Consider the following 22,068-nt stretch of genomic DNA (forward strand, 5'->3'; position numbering starts at 1 on the left):
CCTTGCCAATTGTTTTGCCCACCTTTTCAAAATGGCTGGCGTGCCCACAAGCATATTTAATGGAAAAAGAAAGGTAAGCTTGATATTTACATTTAAAATGTTTTATTAAACTCAGATTTTTATTTTATTCTTTTTTGCAAGTACCCCTCCTCGGTGGCGAGAAACTGTTGGTGTGGTCAAGTGGGAGCTCTAGAAACAAACGCTCAGGACAGAACAGTTATCAGTCATGTACTTTCTACAAATTTTGCATATGTTTTATTCCATATTGATCCTCTGAGTGTAATGGTACATTTTAATTTGAATTTATCCAAACTAAACACAATATTTTCTTTATTTACTTTGCTCTTGTTCTTTTGCAGTACCACATCCTATCAAATGTCCCTGGTGATTATATTCTACATTTAATACTTACTATTTCAAGTGAGAACCTAAATCATGTGGACCAATGTTTATTATTGCATATCTCTATTCTGAATGTGGCCAGTCATTCATAGGTATTGTTCAATTTTGGCGATTTTCCTCTATAAAATTCCCAATAATACAACATGATACCTTAATCAAAACACAGCTAATATAGCACAGTTTTCTTGATGCAAACATCAGTAACTCAAAATCAGCAACCACAGTGTTAAGTCTGCAGTTCATACTTATGTGAAGCTAGAGTCTCCTCCTCCAGTCTCTCTTATCCTCCTGCTCCTGAAAAAACAAAACAAAGCAAAGCCTCCACCCTTCTCTTGTCGGCTGGGTGAATTGTTTATGAATTGTTTATTGGCATTTACTAATCCTAAAGTGGGTGCAGTCATTGTCTCAATATCAAGTCAGTCAAAACTTTTAGTCGTCAGTCCATCACAGTCCATTCACATGCATACCTCCATACACATTCATACCAGATGTTGCTGATAATGGAGTCTCACGCGCAACCTATTCGAGCATCCATCACCGGCAAGATGACGTCATCATTTTAAAGGAAAACAATTCCTTGTTGTTTTTTTTTTTGGGCCGGATTGACTCGGTGCAATCCTTTTAGATCAGTGTTCCCTATAAGTGAATTTCTCCCAAGCCAATTACAATCATGGAGAAGCACACTTTGCAACTGTTTACAGTAATAATATTTTATAACGCTTTAAATTTCAATCTTTCAGGCCTTGTTTAAAGAGCTGATTGTTAAATCATGAACTCACCAAATATCAACATATCACCACCGGTGGATCACACCTCTCAGATGTTTTTTCTCCAGTGCACTGTAACAAAAACGAAAACAGACATAACCAACAAAATACTACTAAAATAACACAAACTAGGGCCCGTTGCAGACATGTCCAAGCATAAAACTATCCCTCTCTCGCTTACGAGAAAGAACACAAGCCAAAGCTCACTGATAAAATCAAGCTAGCGCTAAACAAAACCAAACAATCAACCAGAAATTCACAGGAACATTTTTCTCCCTGCCGGGACAATATTGTGTGGGACTGAGAACCTCAGGTGCCGTAACACCTTTTGTTCCTCCTTGAATTAAATCTCAATCACAGAAAATGCCGTACTCCAACCTAACCTTACACTATTAATTCATCATTTTCACCCTGTGCCACTGTTCCTCATCAGGGCTGTGTGAAGCACAGCAAAGAATTCAGTCAAGGCCTTGAGCCATAAACAGACATCACGCACAGACATTGTTTTCATAACCAAACTTTTTTAGACCTTATTCCTAAAATCTACATAAATGCCCTCTGGGTGACATATAACACATTCTAAGTATTTAATGGTAATCAATGGTAATCAATGGCTCCTCATAAAAATTATGCATTGGGATGTTTGTGTGCAGCATTTTGCATATCAGCATAAGCAAAGCATTCTTCATTGCATCAGCGTGTATGTGTGTGTGCGTGTGGATCACTCTTTATTGCACAAGCGTGTGCATGTGTATGTGTGTGCATCACTTCTCAGTGAATCAACATTCCCGTGTGTGTGTGTGTGTGTGTGTGTGTGTGTGTGTGTGTGTGTCATTTCTTCATTCTGAGTCAGTGCATGTAGATGTGTGTGTTTGTGTGGGTGTTTGTGTTCATCACTTTCCTGTTCTGGTGTTCTGGGTAAACCACGGCCTGAAGCGTGCCCTGGGGTCCTGCCCCCCTCCTTTTTCAGTTTGTTTGCGACCATTGCTGCTGCTGCTGCTGCTCAAAATTCAGTCCGTCCTGGTTCTGACCCCAATTGGGGCAGTCCTTTCTCCAGGGTCGATGTTCACCGCAGGTGAAACCTGCATCTTCTTCTGTGTTTTTGTCCATTCTGAGGTGCCTTCTGTCCTCAGTTACTCCTCTTGTCTCGGTCACGCCCTTTTTCGCCACCCGATCATCCGTGTTGGTCCATCACTGTCCTGCACAGTGTGAATGCAAAGTTATCAAGGTCAGCATTCTTTCGCTCGGCCTTACTTTTCATTCGGGCTTGGCGGGCGTCTCTTTACAGCTCTGTCAGCTGACGCAGTCTGGGAATTTTCCCCCGTGTAGTGAAACGGGCCTTAGGTTTAGTGCTCTCCGTCTCGGCTGCATGAGATCACATTCCTGCAGGTCTGTTGACATTCTCAGGTCGTTGTTGTGGGTCCAGCTGTTGCAGCATTTGGTCAGTGTCACGTATGGGGGAGAGCAGGAGTCCAGTCAGCCTCGGCTTTCAGGGCCGGCAAAGCAGCCTGTAATTAAATATGTATAGAAAAAACTAAAACAAAAACAAAACAAAAACAAACAAAAAACAAAAACAAACGAACAGGAAAATGTTGTTGTGTTGGCTGTGTTATTCAGAGGGGAGACAATGGGGCCAGGCCCTGTGTCAGCCTTCTCTCCCCCTTTTTTTGTTTTTTGTCTCCCGATATAATCAACTCCTAACCCACCAAGTTGACAGGACAACACCGGTACATATTAAAATTCTTAAGATCATGTTTAAAAGCCCAAAAAAGGAACTTTCTTTCATTCAGTAATCACTTTTATTAATCAATCAACAGAAAACATGTCACAATTTGAAACTTTTAACCACTAAATTTGTTGCGTCTTGCCTGGTTGGTTAGACCAGTGTTCCTTTTTTTTTTTTTTTTTTTTTTAGTTAAATTGTTGTCCTGCAACCCAGAGGGTTTCTTTGTCAGTAATGTATAGACTTCATCATTTAAGTATGTTAATTTTTCTTTAACCTTGCTGGAAAATCTTCACGTGTTCATGAGTGTAAGCTGTTTCTTCATTGCCGTGTATGTGCATTTGTATAAAAGCAGGTTAATTTTATCTTTTCTCAAACTAGGCGTTACCTTAAAAGGAGCCTTTCTCTCAGATTTCTCTGCTTGTGTGTTTTTGTTTCACCTTTTTGTTGTGATGCTCCGGACGCCTTCCCAACCTCCACAAGTCCGTTGGCCCCAATTTTATGTGTTAAAACTTCTCTTAATTTCTCCTCTAATTCTCTCCTCGCTGCTGTCTTTTTCACAGCTGCTGATTCGTGCTGGGTGTGGTTCCCATTACCTATAATTTTGCTTCGGCCGCTGTGCTTGTGGGGGCAGTGGGTCCAGGTCCGCAGCTTCCTGTATTAACACACTAAGAGATTTATTTTAATTTCATTTTCATCACTTTTAAACCGATAAGCAGGCAACACGCCTACCTTGACAGCGTAAACTGTACGCCAGTCTCCCAACACATTCCTCTCTCTACTCCTCCATAATTCTCCACTGCACACCTCTTACTATCTCTCCTTTTTATTTTTATTACACCACAGAGTAATACACCCAATTCTGCCCGTCTATCTCTATGTGGCTCCAAATTCCCTCTTTATTTTAATTTCACACTCGTCAGGGGACAGGCACACAACAATTTCAACCACTGAAACGAGGAATTCAACCTTTTTATATTTCTTCACTAATCTAGACTCAACGTTTGTTCGCAAAAATGTGTCTTGTTCTAGTCCGGAATAAATGTGAACCCGTGATTACACGGCCGTTCCAGTGTTATATCCGTAGCTATGCGGGGGCCCTCACCTCCCCAAGTCACCACCTCGGCACCCGGACGCCGCCGGTCCTGGCCAAGCGTCCCTGGACAGGAGGGTCGCCACTCCTAGGGCAAATGTTCCACAGGTACACTAGGCATCAACCTTTGATCCTAAAATGTGTATTTGCTCTAATGTCCTCCTAATCAAACACATTAACCGTCACTGTCACTGTGTTCACGCTTCACACTCCACACAAAACACACTCAGAGCGCGCCTCACTCACACTCTCACTCAGTGCGCGCTTTACCCACAAGACAGCACCCAGAGCGCGCCTCGCAGCTTCACACACACTCTCTCACCCAGAGCGCGCTTTGACACTCACACACAACACTTTTCCTCAGCGGGAATTTTACACAGAAACCTCTGAGCTCAACTATTAGATCTTCTTAAAGCACACTGCACCATAGACCAAAATACCCTTTTCTCTGCGATTATGACCGCCACAACGGAGCAAAGTCGCATCATAAAAGTGATGCTTGCATCCCCGAAGTTATACCAGACATCATAAACCAGGTTTTGCTCTATGTACTTCTTGGCAAGTAAAATTTTACTTTGTTTTATGACCGCAGCCCTTAAAAAAAAACTCGACTGACGCCACAAACCACCGTCAAACCTCTGTTCAATGTACTAAAATTAGCACCAACCACTACTGCACTTCACGGCCGCATATCACCGGAACACGGCCGTATCATAAACCAAACCTACGGACGTGTTTCGCTCTCGCGTTGCCAGTGTTTAACCGCACCGTGAAGCCAGCATCTGCTTTTCCTTAAATCAACTTCTATTTCACAGCCGGCAAGAGCCAGGACGTAACCGACATCATAAACAAACTTCAAACCTCGACTTCAGTGTACTGAACTAATGGCCGCGTCTTCAGAATAAATTCTAACGTATTATTGCTACAGAAGCCAGTATTAGACAAAATTAAATGTGGAAGGTAAAGTGGCTGCAACTAGCTCAACGTAGTATCTTATTAGTTTCTCGGTAGAAGCAGTTTACTGCAACTAGCTCAACGTATTATGTTATTAGTTTCTCGGTAGAAGCAGTTTATTTAACACACTGGAATTCAGCCTCAACTTATGTTGTTAGTATCTTGCGCCAAAAACCAGACACCGACAAATTTACTGTGAAAATACATGTGACTCAGCGAACAGATTAATTTGGAAAGCCCAATATGCACATTTGGTATTTATAATACAACAGGCTGTGCTTACCTTTTTATTTTTGGACCGGTCCTCTGTTCACCTCGCCTCACGATCTCACCAAAGGTCAAATCTGCACCTCCTCAGCACACCAAAGATCCGGGTCACACGGCACCAAGTTGTTGAAAACACGCAGTTCTTTGAATCTTTGGGCTGAAGGAAGGACAATACTCGGTGTATCAATGCTCAATCAACAATCATTTATTTCCATACAATTCAACAATAAGAGCATTACAACGTCCGGACGGGAGAGATGCCTGCAGAGGTTCGACAGCATGTCTCAAAATGGTGACGGGTTGCTCAGCTTTTTATAGTCTCTAGTGGCCCCCAGCTAGTCGTAAAAGCCAAAACATCACATTTTTTCTCTGTTACAGCGCCTAAGTTATGACCTCGGCAGTTGTTTCTCTGCTTTCTGTAAGGTGGGGGTGTGGAATGTGGTCTATCTATCTCCCCTGTCTTTAGACACAGAGTCTCCTGCTTACAACCTTCTCTTCATGATTCAACAATTAAGCATGTCAAGAAAACAGTGTAACACATTCCCAGCAGATCAAGGATACAGAGTGATGCACATTTATCTAATGAACTAATATGTGAATATGTTCTGTTAACTCAAAAGTATAATGAGAACTAAACTACATACAGATCACACACTCTATTTTAAAGGGTATAATATGATCTACAGCAGTATTCTAATTCAACTACTTTGAGTACATATATAAGGTAACATATAATAACAGAATAATATCACAGAAATTAAAAAGGGAAGTTGGCAGAATCCTTGACCTCGACAGCCATGTATATGTATGTGAATAATGAGCTGACACCGGGCCTCATATTCACAGAGCGGTTGCTGTATATGAAGCATTTACATACATTCATCAGAGCAGAGAGGCTGTGAGTCTCTGTTGTTGTAAATATTTGCTGCTCAACACACAATGTTTATCATTTGTTTAAATGCTTTGTGTGGTATATACAATTAAACTTAGCGCAGATATTGTCATGGGTCTGACGGCACGTTTAACTCAGCATCATAAGCCATGTAGGGAGGAGAGCATCGGCTGCTCAAAATATTCTCTCGGGTACTGGAGACCACGGAGAATAAAGCCAGGTCGGTCAGACTGTTACGAAAGTGTAATTACACACTAGATTATACAGATTCCACAAATTGCCAAAATTTACTCCCATCCAGCTACAAACCCTCAGTCCTGAGAACCTCTTCTCTCAGACATTCAGCCTCTTCCATCCTTAGTCTCCAGTCAACACACAGCTGTCTACACTAAAGATAAGCCAGGTCCAGCCTCATTTTTGACCAGGTTATAGTCAAGAGAAGGGGTCTCAGCCTTAACAGAATAAATCTGTCTGGTCTGTGTGTAATCTCCCTCTACTTTCAGCCAAACCCATGAACTTTTTCTTCCACTATCCAAGTCTTTCTGTTTCCTGTGTCCCTTCCTCAACTCAAACTGTTTTTCTTTTTCCTTTTTTCCAGTACTTGCAAGCATGATAAAATACTTGTCATGCTGAGTCATATCAAGTGAGCTGATATAATCTAATATCCAAACTTTGAGATCAAAGCCACTGTGAGATTTTGATATATTAGAAATTGTTGTGATAAGTATTTCCAAAACACCCCTAGAACTGGGTAGCTCCAGACTGGGATGACACAGTATTAGGATTCAACAGCAGTTATGAGTTAAACCTTACATACTGTTCAGGTCAAGACTGACTTATTTTGACATTTGACAGCATTCCAAACACCATAAATGTCTTTTTCTTTTTCTTTTTTTTTTTAGCTTAAAATGTGATTACTTTTCTTAAAGTGGCCTAAAATTTTAATGTGCATAACGTGTGACAAAATTTTATGTGCATTGAGGCTGTTGTAGGACAAATTTGACCCAAATGTACTCAGATGGATTTCCCAGTGTGGAACTAAACAAGGAAAGTGGGGGATTTAGGACCTCTTGAAAATGTATAATATTCTAATGTATTTGTGATTTCTTTTCTTTTTAAATCAGGCAGCGGTGACAGAGTTGAACAGGGAACTTGACACTATCATGAAAAATGTCTGTATTCTCACCATGGACAGAAAAAAACCATCCAAGAAATTGCTACAATATTAGGAGTGGCAAAATCTACCATTTGGTACATACTGAGAAAGAAAGAAAGCACTGGTGATCTGGATCCCCACGCAATACAAAAGTGGTGGATGATCGCAGAATCTTTTCCATGGTGAAGAGAAAACCCTTCACAACAGCCAACCAAGTGAACAACACTGTCCAGGAGATAGGCTCATTGATATCCAAGTCTACCATAAAGAGAAGACTGCATGAAAGTAAATATAGAGGGTTCACTGCAAGGTGCAAGTCATTTATAAGCCTCAAGAATAGAAATGCTCAATTGTACTGAAAAAACATCTAAAAACCCAGCACAGTTCTAGAAAAAACTTTCTTTGGACGGATGAAACCAAGATCAACCTCTACCAGAGTGATGGCAAAAACAGCTCATGATCCAAACAAAGCATACCACATCATCTGTAAAACACAGCAGAGGCAGTGTGATGGCTTGGGCGTGCATGGCTGCCAGTCGTACTGGGACACTATTGTTAACTGATGATGTGACACAAGACAGAAGCAGCTGAATGAATTTTGAGGTGTTCAGAGACATACTGTTTGCTCAAGTCCAGCTAAATGCAGTCAATTTGATTGGGTAGTGTTTCATAATACAGATGGACAATGACCCAAAACATACAGTCAAAGCAACCCAGGAGTTTATTAAAGCAAAGAAGTGTAATATTCTTGAATGGCCAAGTCAGTCACCTGATCTTAGCCCAATTGAGCATTTCACCTGTTGAAGACTAAACTTCAGACAGAAAGGGCCACAAACAAACAGCAATAAAAGCTGCTGCAGTAAAGGCCTGGCAGAGCATTAAAAAGAAAACCCAGCATGTGGTGATGTCCATGAGTTCAAGACTTCAAGAATTAGAAATTAAAATTTTATTTTCAGTTATTTAATTTGTCCAATTACATTTGAGCTCCTGAAATAAGGGATTGTGTTTAAATTGCTTTAGTTCCCCCACATTTTTATGCAATGTTTTTGTTCAAACCACGGCATTAAACCTAAAAGTCTGCACTTCAACTGCATCACAGTTGTTTCATTTAAAATCCCTTGTGGTAATGCACAGAACCAAAATTAGAAAAAGTTGCCTCCAAATATTTATGGAATTAACTGCATATGGTAGGCATAACAAACAGGGACATATAACAGTCATGAGAGATGCACTTGCAAGTACAAGCACATGTGATATCTGGAAATCTAAAATTAGGAAAATTAAACTCAATTTATTCTGAAATAACAGAGAGCTAACTGAGATTAACATAGAGGTCAACCCAGACCATACTATAAAGGAATGAAATATGAATACTGTGTAAGGGCAAAACAGTTTACTGAACTAAAAATGGATTTGGCACAAGGAAATCTAAACAGCCTAGCCAAGATGAACAGACGGAGTCAAAAACATAGAAAATCTAGGAAATTGCTGCATCACTAAGTACATATTAGGCAATCTGGCAGCGCAGGGAGGGAAAACATGCTCCTCAAATACACAAGGGAGACAATTAGACACAGGTGCGATCCATTAGGGCGGAGGAAGCAATCACGCAGGAGGGCAGGGAAAAGGTGAACCGGAAACATGGAACAAGGGTGACTAACAAAATAACACATAAAATTTATGAAAGGAGATGCAAATGTTAGAAAAACGTCATATAATTTATGAGCCAGAGTGGGATCTCACACAGAGGACAGAAAACAGCTCTAGCATAAATTCTACTTCTCCTACATAGCAGAGACCTCACCAAGTTCATTTGGTCCATGAGAGGTATGAAAAGATCAGTGTGAGATGTTACACCGAATTTGTCTTTGTTGGAAAATTACAGTTTACAGTTCAGGAACAAGGATCGCTCTTTGATCCTTTTTCACCTTGCATCGGGTGGACGGCCAACCATTTTAGCCTTGCTAAACCTAACTCCAGCCTCCAAAAGCAACCAGTGCTTCATAGGTAGTGTGAAACTTGACTGCCCTGTTAATCTACATTCATCTGTCAGTTGTCATTAGCTATTGTACATACTAAAATATATGCAGTTTTCAAATGAGATTCATCTTTATAAATTAACTTCATTAGGCTTGCCATTAATAATGATAATATCATTGATGGTCAGTGCAATAATAAAATAGCACCAATGGGAACCATTCTGGGTTTTTTTTTGGGGGGGGGGGGGGTTGAGTTAGTTGCACTACTCAGAACTTATTTTGTTTTGCTCCTTCTCACTTGTGCCATAAAATATGTAACAAAGAGAGTTTAAAAGGACTCAGTAGCTATGCCCTCTGCAACCCCTACTCTTCTTGCATTTGCAGTCCAAAAGTCTTTGGATGTCTGGGCATTCATGGCTGATTGTCTATAGCTTATGAGGTGTGGATAAATGCATCCCTAAGGTCAGCTTAGAGGGGAGACACCACTTCTTGCCAAAGCTTGTTATGGTCTCTTGGCTGTCATTTGTAGCTGAGCTTAGTAAGTAATATCTTTGCAAACTCTAGTTTCAGTCTTCACTTCACTTCGTGCAGAACACAGTTTGGACAAAACACATCAAATTGTCTCTGCATCATTAGATGTGTTTTTGCTCCACTGGTTTGATGATTCAGTGGAGGATACACTGGAAAGTCTGACGTGGATAATGAGTTTAAAAGGTTCAGGACATTTGGCAGGAAGTTGTCTGTTGTGCATGAAGTTCACAGAACAAGTTCAAGGAGCTTTGTGCAGGTTCTGGTATACACTTCTTGTCCAGGACATTCTTACCGTAACTGACAGGAGGAAGCTGCTTTTAACTTGTCAGACTCAATATATCACTTTTGTTAAAGGCCCATTGCAAGGGCACTGTTCACCAATATAAAATTAACGGGCATATTTGACATGAGGTAGAAAGGTTGAAGGATTATCAATTTAGCATCATACCATTTAGGTATAATGCAAAACTCTCAGTTTTACACAATTTTAGTTTGGAATTTCAGTGTCGGGTAGAAGATTTGAGTTCATCAAGATTTAGTCAGCCTGTATCAAGAAGAACTGAAAACCACCATCTCTATGGAAAAATCAATTTCCACATTCTTTAAACTTTGAAATATTCTGAAGAAAAGAAATTAACTGCACTGCACAGTCTACATATACTCATGTCAGCTGTGGTGGTAAAAACACTCAACGCATGCCATTTGGATTGGGTTATTTAATCAGTATCAACTGAGATTACATTAAGTGTTAAGTGTCAACATGTTACTCAGTGTGTGTGTATATATATATACCTACATAATACTCCTTAATCAAATTATCATTTCAACATAGGGATATTATCTGCGTGTAAAAAGACTTATGTAGATATTTTTATCAAAAACGGGTGTTCAAAGTGGGACGGACAGCAAAGCAGTAAACTAATGAGTTAATCCAACAATGCTCACACAGGGTCTTGAATCAGGTGCAGGTCAAAGCAGCTACAGTAAAGTATGCTCTCCTTTCAGCTTATCCAGTTATCAGTGTTCTCAGACATTTGTTGTTCTATGTTTCAAACTTTCTACCATTGGTGAGGCAATCAAATACTCTTTAGAGAAATTTCCCAAAACAATTGCTGTTAAATATGCTGTGGCAACAAAAGATCTCCTATTTTCGTTCTACCTCTAAGAGTAAATGAGTGACCTCTAAAATGTGTCACTTCTTTGTTGGAAGGGTTCAGTTTTGAATAGTTTAAATGGGTGCATGAAGCTTTGGAGAATTTGAAAAATGCTTTACTTTTGCTTTACACTAGATTTTTTTTTTTTTTTTTTTTCATTTTCGTTCCTTCCAACAACCAGATTTTTTTTAAAGTGACATTTTTTGTACAGTGTGTAATTTGACAATTTCATAGCAGCAAGGAAATATAACATGACATCTATTGACTGTTTTCAGTTATTAATTATAGGAATATATAATATGCGAAAGCCTAACAACCAATTTATCCGTGAATAACTGAGAAGAAAAACTTGCTTTTCATTGCCATCAATAATTTGTCCCTTTTTTTTTAATTGACTGCCTGTAAAGTGATGTACACAAGTAAATGCTGAAAACAAAAGGCAAATGGATGAGGATGTTGGCTGTAACAGCAAGAAGTAAATTCAAGGAATAATGGGCTTTTGCTGAAGAATGAAATATCTAAGCTACCTATGTACAGCTACAGTCAGTTTACATCCACTCAGTATGGGCATAAATGTCAATGTCAAATACCAGTTTGGGCTTTTAAAGATTTCTTTGAACTGTTCTTTTCCCAAGGTGGAATGATAGTACATGATACATCTATAATGACTTGAACTGGATATTGAATGAAGTTATTTTGGATTTTCTCCACACAAGGTCAAAATTATACTAAGGTTTAAAATGTCCCTTAGCAAGTTTTACTTCAACCAGAGACTTTTGGTATCCATCAACAAGCTTCTGGCATAACTCTGGCTGGATATTTGGCCACTCTTCTTGGAACAGTTGAGGTTTGAGTTCAGTAAGGCCAATCCAGAAGCTTAATGTTAGCCTGCTTTATCTACTCCAATACTATTTTCTTTAATATGTTTGGGATCATTGTCTTGTTGGAATGACCAATTGTGTCTGTAGCTGATTTGAGGTGAATTTGAAAAATTTGGAGGTTGCCATCCTTCATTATTTCATCCCCTTGTATGCACCAGTACCAGTGACACCAAAACAGCCCCAGAGCATGATGCTACCACTACCATGCATGACAGTTCGTATAATGTTCTTAGAGTTGAAACCCTCCCCTTTAATCCTTCAAACATACCTCTTGTAATTGAAATTGGTCAATTTTTCTCTTCCTTATTTGGCTTATACTTGTGGGCAGCTACAACTTCACTGAAGCTTGACTGTGTCGATTCTGGAGCAGTGGCTTCTGTCCTGGTTGGGACACTCTCAGTTAATGGTGATTTAAAACATGCTTCACTGTCAACAATGTAGATATTGCTCCAGCAGCTTCCAGTTCACGGCGGGCTTAAGCCTTGGTGGTTCCTGGGTCATTCCTGAACATCCTAATCAATTTCCTCTCACTTGAGGGTGACAGTTTGCATCTTCTTCCCTACCTTGGCAAAGTGGTGAGGCATCTGAATAACTTACTGACATACAGTTGTTTGAACTGGTGATCTTGCAATTTGCAGTTGTTTAGAAATGGCTTCAAGAAACCTTCTTAGATCTTCACTGAGTTCACTGAGAGCTTCACTTCATTAAACATGTATGCTGTACAATTATTCCATCCTGAGAAATAAAGATTCCAAAGAAACATTTAAAAGCCCCAAAATACCACGACGTTCATGTTCATGACAAGTGGATGTAAACGTCTGACCACGACTGTGTACATCTACAAATGCTTTATATTTATTTTTAAATTTCATTGTCCTGTGAGACTTAAGGTAGAGATCTTATCATCTTGTATTGTTAAATAATTATTCAATATGTCTAACGCATCTTCTGCTGGTAATATGGATAGGCAGTCAGGGCAGTGTAATTGTTTCAGAGCAGAAGCTGGTAGTATTAACAGAAATGCATAACTGTGTTTCTGACTGAGTGATGGGAGGAGTCAGGGAGATAAGTGTGGCTGTTTGAGGGTTTAAAAACTGCAGGAGGGGTTTTGTGTCAAATTAAATTACATGAGATTAACAACAAAGGCGGCAAGAATCAAAATGTCTTCAATCAGCACCAGAGAAATCCAGGAGGGAATTAAAATACTGAGAGGAGAAGCCACAGCAAGCAGAATATCCCTGACCGCAGAGCATACAGCTGCGTAGTTACTGATAAATCCAGGTTGCACATTGCTCGCATCATGTTGCATATAAGAGTTTTTTCAGGAGTTTTTTCCTACAGTCTTGTGTCATGATTTCTTTGGGGCACTATTAGATTAATAAGCAGAGCGGTGGGTTTTTTCTAATGCAAAAGAAGAACAAAGGAATGTGTTTGTTTCATTTTGGCTTCCCTGCTGGCAGTCTGTCGAGCATATTGTGTTTATTTCACCATTTTTAATACTTTCTGTTGACAGATCCGCCCTTTACGAAGGGAGAAAAACAATTTTAAAAAAAACACACACACACATTGTGAAACATTTAACAGTCAGCATGTGTGAAAAAAGAGGGACTGGATGTATTGAGCACAACACATTTCAAATAAAGGGAAGGAAACCAAAGAATCGGTGGATATGTATAATGGTGTCAAAGCGAATGTGAGTAATGGTAGACATTTTTCACTGAAGACATTTTGACAAACTATGAATGATAATAGTAATTAAAGCTGGATACTGTGAGGACTTAATGGTTCTACTTCTCTGTTTTCTAATCCTCTATTACAGCTGTTGTTACTTTGACAGTGCCTTTGATCTGGCTGGCTGGAGTGTTCACGCACATCTTCAACCTTTCCCTCTCTCTGTCTGTAGTCCCAGCCTGCTTCAAAATGGCCACCATCGTCCCTGTACCCAAATCCTCCACCATCTCCTCATTGAACGACTGGCGACCTGTAGCCCTGACCCCCATCGTAAGCAAATGCTTCGAGAAGCTGGTCAGGGACTTCATCTGCTCTGCACTACCCGACTCACTGGACCCTCTACAGTTTGCATACTGCCACAACAGGTCCACTGATGATGCCATAGCCCTGACACTACACACTGCCCTGTCACACCTGGAGAAGAGAGACACGTATGTGAGGATGCTGTTTGTAGATTACAGCTCAGCATTCAATACCATCGTTCCCTCGAAGCTGGACAGGAAACTGCAGGATCTAGGACTGAGCAGCTCCCTCTGCAGCTGGATCCTTAGCTTCCTGTCTGACAGACGCCAGGTGGTCAGACTGGGCAGCATCACCTCATCCCCCATCACACTGAACACTGGTGCTCCACAGGGGTGTGTACTGAGCCCTCTCCTGTACTCACTCTACACCTACGACTGCACAGCCACTAACAGCTCCAACATCATTGTGAAGTTTGCGGACGACACTACAGTGGTGGGTCTTATCACCAACGGTGATGAGACGGCTTACAGGGAGGAGGTCAGCGCCCTGACCCACTGGTGTCAAGACAACCATCTCACCCTCAACGTCGCAAAGACAAAGGAGTTGATAGTGGACTTCCGGAGGTGCAGAGAAGTACACACCCCCATCACCATCAACGGCGCTGCTGTGGAGAGAGTGAGCAGCTTCCGGGTCCTTGGTGTACATCTGGCTGAGGATCTTACGTGGTCAGTACACACAAACAAAACAGTGAAGAAGGCGCAGCAGCGCCTCTTCTTTCTCAGGAGACTGAAAAGATTCGGCATGAGCCCCCGCATCCTCAGGACCTTCTATCACTGTGCCATTGAGAGCATCCTCACTGGATGCATCACCACCTGGTATGGCAACAGCACCGCCTACAACTGCAAAGCTCTCCAGCGAGTAGTGCGGTGCTCTGAACGGATAATTAGAGGTGAGCTTCCCTCCCTCCAAGACATCTACAGGAAGCAGTGCCTGAGGAAAGCGGGGAGGATCATCAAGGACTCCAGTCACCCCAGCCATAAACTGTTCAGACTGCTTCCATCAGGAAGGAGGTTCTGCAGCATCCGGTCCCGTACCAGCAGACTGAGAGACAGCTTCTTCCACCAGGCCATCAGACTGCTGAACACGTCATAGACACCTCAGCTTCACTACTGGAACTTCAACATTATGCACTCCACACTGTATATAAATGCCACTTGTTTTGCACATATTCAACTCTGTATATTTTATATATTTTATTATTATTATTATTATTATTATTTTATTTTATTTTTTTACTATTTAATTTGTAAAAATGTGTATACACACACACACACACACACACACACACACACACACACACACACGTAGGAAAATATTTAGTATACACATCCAGAAATGCATACACTATTATATATTGTACATATATTTATTAGTTTCAGGTTGGCCATTCTTGTATTTTGCTCGTTCGTGTTGTTGTGTCTGCACATCTCTGTTGCTTGTGGGGTTCGCACACAAGAATTTCACTCGCATGTGCTGTGCCAGTGTGCCTGCACATGTGATGTGACAATAAAAAGTGATTTGTGATTTGATTTGATTTGATCTAACGCTCATTTGTAAAATTGGCTTTTACTGTGGTGTGCCATTAAAACTATTGTCCGATACTTTTGAACACAATGACACTTTTTGCAATTGTGTTTAGTTCAAGTCATTAGCTGAAGACATTAGCTGAGGAGATGAGCAGTCTTGCATGGGAGGAGGCATCATCCAAATCACTCTTATTTCATCACGTTTTTTAAACTTGATGAAGGAGCTGTTTTATATCAAAGGGAGGAGGAGTAACGAGACGGGGAAAAAAGATCCTCGCTGTCATCTGAAAGGATTTAAGCTTTTTGTGTGTGTGTGTGTGTGTGTGTGTGTTTGTGTGATTTTCGAGCATATTAATAGCTGTGCATACTCGTGCCCTTTCTAAACAAAGCAGAGTGATTACTTTCACAAACAAAGCATCAATTACAGCAGAGAAATGCATTTAAAGCCCGAGTGAGCAGAGCAAAATCTGAGCTCTTTGCATGCACCATAAAATGACTAACACAACATTCATCTTCATCTTCATCCTAATCGGTACCGAACAGAAGCACTACTGAGGTTTACACTTTCACCTGAACCACCAGCAGCTTTAAAGTGAATTTAATTAACAGCAGAAACAGCTCTACAGATGTGGCATCAGCTCCACAGAGCAGTACAGTCACAGTGATGTAATAATGGTTGAGTGAGGAAAAGTCACGCAGTGATAACTAAGATAAAAAAAGAGCACATGTGAAAGACTAATTGAAAGCAGTTGATTGCTGTGTTAAACTCAAAAACGTGTCTTGTTTTATATTATATTTTTATGTATGAGGACTGTACAGATAAGGATGTTTATCTCCTGTTGAAATCAAGAGCGCTCCTCGTCCATGATCATTTAGCGCCATCTACTGGCTTATCCTCTCGTTTCAGCTCCATGAGCACAAATTAAATATGAGCTGTGTTTTTGGATTTAATATTTACAGCATTTCAAGGGGCTGTAGATACTTTGTACACATTTTGCGCAAAGTAAGAGTGGAAGTGAATGTTTTTTACTTGAATACCTGTAAGCTGTCTCCTTCATAGACAGCTGTACAGTATCACTTCTTAATCTGTGCCAAATTGATATTTATTTAATTGGTAAAATGCAAAGAGCTTAAATTATTTTCTTTCTCATCTGGCGTTTCAGTTTTAGTCAGGGAAAGATGATGCAGATATGATGTGACTCTAGAATAGGACACTGGCAGGTGTTGCTTCGCAAAGATCTGTGATGCATGTTAAAACCTGTGATTATTCACACTATAGTGCACTGTATGTGATTTCCTGTATTGGATACAAAGCAGGCTGCTTCAAAGTAAGATGGGATTATACACTGAGAAAGAGGAGTACTTTGCGCAAATGTGCATTATGCATTTAAATCCACACAAAGAGAGTTTGATGAATTGAAGTTGATGATGTTTTTCTCTCCTTTTTGGATAATAGTAATATGATTTTTTTGGTGGTCCCCTGTTCTCACTCTGAAGCCCCTGAATGTTGTTTATCGATCTTCCTTCGGGCATAATACAGATGACGATTTTACAGCCTGAAAGATCTGAGAGGTATTAGTTATTTTTTCTATAAGGTTGCCATTTAAAAACTTCCAATGTACACCATTTGTTTGCAAGTCTGGACCATAGCAAGCTTGAGCCAATGGTTTACTGAAAGTCCCTCAAAATGTCTACTGAAGAACTGCTTAAGCTTTTAAGCTCCAATACCCAGAACCCTTTACACTTAAAATTTTTTTGTTAATCCTGGTCCATAAATCCATGCTCAAGATCCATTCAGCTTCTGTTTGTACTCGTTTTAACTGGTTGGTCTCTTATTGACTTATTCTACTGAATCTGTTGAGGTACAGTGTGGACTGTACTAGAAGTCACTGAAGCACAGACTCTGTGATGTATCACTATCAGCCTGAGCACCAGCACTGTATGGTGACTCATTCCAGGCCTCTTTCATCACTGGCCTGAAAACTATTTTTCGGTTTGTACACATTTTTGGACACCTCTGTTAGAAGGCCAAGTGCACTCAAAACAAGATAAATAACATCTACAAGTCTGAACAATAAATCAAAGAAAATTGATTTATGACTCTATTTGGTGAAAGACAGAATAATCTGGGAATCGTTATGTGCAAATGACAGAAAAAACAAGAAAAGAATAAGTTCGATATTCCAGTATTATTCTGTATTATACTACTTTGTACATCATCCTCCTTTAATTCTAGAATGAAATATTATACTTTACCATTAATTTTTTTTCATCAGTCTAATGGATTCCGATTGCCAGAAATTATCAGAAAATACATAAAACATCCACCATACCATGGCGCATTTCTGTTATATTAGTGTTTTCCTGTTGACTCTATGGTATATCTCGTAGAACTGATGCTCAGAATTACTGGTGAAAAGGACCGTTCCAAACATCCATCAGGTTTTTTCCTCTTAGGCGGGAATCTATCCTGGCTGTCATGGGATGAGAGGCATGGTACATCCTGGACTGAGACAACAACCATTCACACTCACATCTACAGTGCATTATTCTGCTTTTAAATTGAGTTTACGATGGTTCTGACTAGGATGCATGTTGGGGTGAGGTGTTCTGGGTATGTCCTACCAGGATGAAGCCCTGGGGTAGGCCCAGGGCACTGGTGGGATTATGTCTCTTGGCTGGCCTGGGAAGTGTTCTCTTGGATAAGCTAGAGAAGGTGGCTCGGAGAATGGAGGTCTGGGTTTCTAAGTGGAAGAGGATGGATGGATAATTAGACTTAAATTTAGCAATAAATAAATACTTGTGGTATATAAACCTAAATTGCCATATTGTCATCCAAACTTTAAAGGAAAAGGGTCATGAAACTGGCCTTGTAGAAGAAAACAACCTGTTAAACGCTGGATGGCATTTATGTGCATCAAACACAATCATGTTATGTAACAAATCTGAACTATGTTATGTGTTGTATTGTTCCTATGTCTTTGGGTTTGTTGTTGTTGTTTTTTAAATTCACATACACGTGTACCTGCGACTTTTATGACTGTTTTGTGCATTTCTTCCCTGTTACTTCTTAGTTCATGACTTTAAGATCAGGGACCTTTTAAAAAATAATAGGTATTTTTTTTAGATTTTTGCCCAAGAAAATTAGAACTTTAATCGAGTTGTAACCTTTTTTGTTTTTAAATGAATTTTAACCTCCTCGCCTGTTCTCTTATTTTTATTCAATATTATTTGCAGTTTGCCACTGTAGTAAGTCTGCTGATAAAGGTCTGTCTACAGTCATCACTTAAAACTCTACAGCACTGACGTTTCTCCTGTGCGTGCCACGTCACAAGCCTGCGTCAGGCTCAACTGTAATTGTAAACAGTTAGCAGCAGTTTTAGCTAACCTTACATCCCAGCGTTCAGTTTGTCAGCTGCGGGGAGCTTTCAGTCGTCCCGGCAAGTTTTTACTATCAGTAAGGGTAACGGTAGCTGTCAAGTGATGTTGTAAAATCTTTTTTTGAGGCTTTATTAGACGGCGTCAAGTTCCTGTCATAAAGCTAATCCTAGCGTTGGAGCTAAATAAGCTAGTTGACTCTAAGATGCAAGTCTGCTTCGCACCAGTTATCTCTTACTTCTTTGAAGCCTAAAGGTGCTTTGTGCTGAAATGGTGCTTTCCTTGTTGAGCCTTTGTGCCAAGGAGGTGGTTCGTGACCACAGCTCGTCGCATTCCTGGCTGAGGTGGATGCCCAAAGATCTGTACAGAGCACTGCTGGAGGCCGCCTTCTCCACCTGCAGACCGCTGGCTGTGGGAGAGCTGGTGCAGCGGTGGCCTGAGCTCACACTGCGGGTCGGAGGTCGGAGGAAACCGGGACAAACTGCGCCAAATCGACTCTGTATTCAGTCTATGTTGCTTGGTGTGGTTAGAGGACTGACAGACCACAGGTGAGTAGTAGTAGTTTGAATCACGATGTCTAATATCAGCATTGTTTCTGGGAGTAACATATCAACTGTCATCTAGGTGTGCACTGGAAGTCTTGGACCTCTGTGGAGTGCAAGGAGATGAAGGAGGAATGGGGGACCCGATGGGAGGCTGGTCTCTGACAGTAGCTCTTTGCACCATGGTCCTTAAGGCCAGAGTTAGGACAAGAAGGCCACAAAGGACACGAAGGGAACAGAAGAAAGAAAGAGACCAGGAGAGAAAACGGATCTCAGCTCTGGAAAGGGAGAGGGATTTAAAAAGAGAGAGGGGACAGAAGAAAAGAGATGGGGAACTAAACAGTAATGAGTCAACCAATGTTGGTGAGAGGACTGAATCTTCAGGGTCTGTGAGTGAAGAAGACCTAAGTAAAGGAGTCAGGAGGAGGATGGAGATTGAGAGGAAAAGAGAGAGGACAGTATTAGGGAGCAGTGAGAGGGACGCTGAAGAAAAAGAGATGGATCGTGATGTGGTGGTGCATGTGAGAGCTGATCTTTTTGTTAATGGCCGCTCTTGGGAGCGTGTTCACTCAGCTCTGAGCACATCTGGACCTCTAAAGCTTCAGTGCAGATACCTGCGTGTGGAAGAGATTTCAGTGCCAAGTATCAGTATTCTGCTAGATCTGCTCCCCCGCAGAGGACTTCTGGGCGTCGACATACGCTACAGCAGCCTTGGGGTGGCTGGCTTGGCTGAACTGCTGCCTCTGCTCTCCACATTTCCTGCACTAAAATCCCTTCGCCTGCACTACTGTAACCTGGATTTTCGCAGAGTCCATCCCAGCCAGTCAGAGGCACTGGGGGAGCTGTCGCAGGGTCTGGCACGCCTGCAGGAACTGCGACACCTCAGCCTCACTGCACTGCGCCTGCCTGGTCAGCTCCGTGTGTTGCTCAGGTATGGCCTGTTTACCTCATTACATTATTTTGCATTTAACCCACTGACAAACACAAAGTCAGGGATTTTTCAAAATGCCATTGGCTCTTTTCTAAATTTCGTTACAGTTTAAAAACTAAACTTATAACAGATTAACTAAGTTGACCAGTTCAAGATCAGCATTTTGCCTATGTAATAAGTCACTATTTCAAAGAAAATGAGCAGACATCTTTAAAATAATGCTGTTAAAGCTAGAACACAAACAATGAAACCTAAAGTGTTTGATGAGGTGACATTATTTAAATGTTTTCTTCTATTGTCTGTTGATACAGCTCTCTGCCTCAGCCTCTGGAGATCTTGGAGCTCCCCTATTTGTCCCTGAGTCCAGCTGACTTTGCCTATCTGTCCTGCAGTCATCACACTTCCACGCTACAGCAGCTGGATCTAAGCGAAAACCGTTTGGATGAAAACACTCTGCCTTCCATTCGCCGCCTCCTCTCCCAGGCTTCGGGCAGCCTGCAGCACCTGTCTTTAAGCGGTTGTGGTCTGACTGATGGCCTGCTGGGGCTCTTGTTGCCCTCACTAGGAGGTTGCCGGGCCCTCAAGAGCTTGGCTCTGGCATTGAACCCGCTCTCCATGGCTGGTCTCATGGACTTGGTGAAGATGGCTGTAAGAATGCCCTCCCTACGACAGCTACTGTACCCCAACCCCCTGGAGGACTACCAGCCAGGCCTTCCCGACCTGCCCTCCAGTGCTCAGCTCTTAGACTGGCCTCTAGATGAAACCTCAGACATCAACCTGACCAGCAACAAGCTCAACGGGGTTCTGATCGACAATGGACGCTCTGACATCTTTCTGACCTGTGACTTGCTGAATTATGATAAAGACATGGTGGCATAAAGCAGAGATGCTTCTTAAGCTCATTCATCGACAAACGATAGCAATGTACTGAAGCCTTACAATCAAACTGTCACCTGAGAAATGGTTGGGTATTCTTTTTAAAAAAAAATTTAAATAGCCTTTTCCTTGTCACTTAGTCTTATGGTAAATGTAATGCATTTAAGCTTTTACAGTCCAAAACAGGCAAATGAAGGTAGCAAGACATTACTCAGTAAAATACAGATATCCACCAAGGCCCAGTAATCTTTGTTAAGTGTCTGGGTTTGAGAGAAGGGATCGCATTGTTGCCACTCAGCCACTTTCTCTAAACAGATATGGACATAAAAATGCTGACTCTGTGCCAAGGGTCAAAATTTTTAGTAGCTTTATGATCAGTGGCATTTGACGAGTCTTTGATTCAGTGCAGGTAAAGAGTCCATGTAGACAGCAGAAGAGGGACTGTATTTTTGAAATCCATTTGTTGTCAAACAAATGGCACACTTTTTGTTAATTAAAAAAAAACCAACATTTAGCTACAATCATAAACGATGACCAGCAGACTGAAATGGAAGTCTTTCCTCACATATCTTCTGGTTACATCAGAAAATTGGATGTTGCTGCTCAAGTCAGCAGGTTAGCTGATGGTTTTCCAGATTTCTCAGCCACCAGATCAACAAGTGCAGGTCTTCAGATGAATTTCGCTCCTCTTGACTTTTGGTTGTTCTAAATAAATGTACAGGATGAGGTGATAATCTCTGCTGAAAAGTGACAGACACTAATCTGTCATTCAGTCAGAACATGCTGCACTAATTTAATTGATTTGCTTGTTGACTTTATAAGTGTTAGTACAGCATAAGTCAGTGCAGGATTCGTACTGGTGATCACTGGCGTTTTAATAATCAGGTTACAGCTGGGATGCAGCAAAATACTTTTGTATACAATTCATTCACATAGTGTCTGATCAGCAGATGTATGTGCAACCAAAACTACAGGATAGTTA

General features: G+C 41.0%; 1 protein-coding gene across 2 annotated transcripts; it reads left to right on the top strand.

Annotated features, from left to right (window-relative positions):
- The first annotated feature begins 18,590 nt into the window (after positions 1-18,590).
- LOC146567263 (leucine-rich repeat-containing protein 14) lies at positions 18,591-21,095 on the top strand. 2 transcript variants are annotated; one of them, XM_085286986.1, is made up of 4 exons: positions 18,591-18,816; positions 19,028-19,285; positions 19,362-20,210; positions 20,522-21,095. In XM_085286986.1, the coding sequence occupies exons 2-4, from the start codon at positions 19,086-19,088 to the stop codon at positions 21,087-21,089; spliced, it is 1,617 nt and encodes a 538-aa protein (XP_085143112.1). In that variant the 5' UTR covers positions 18,591-18,816; positions 19,028-19,085; the 3' UTR covers positions 21,090-21,095. The 2 variants fall into 2 exon arrangements, with proteins under 2 accessions (XP_085143112.1, XP_085143111.1); XM_085286985.1 differs by having other exon boundaries at positions 18,591-19,285.
- The last annotated feature ends 973 nt before the right edge of the window (positions 21,096-22,068 follow it).

The sequence above is a fragment of the Mchenga conophoros genome, linkage group LG9 (genome assembly GCF_057382185.1).
Source record: "Mchenga conophoros isolate Kocher_MC1m ecotype Shallow Benthic linkage group LG9, M_conophoros_male_GT1.1, whole genome shotgun sequence".
NCBI classification, from domain to species: Eukaryota; Metazoa; Chordata; class Actinopteri; order Cichliformes; family Cichlidae; genus Mchenga; species Mchenga conophoros.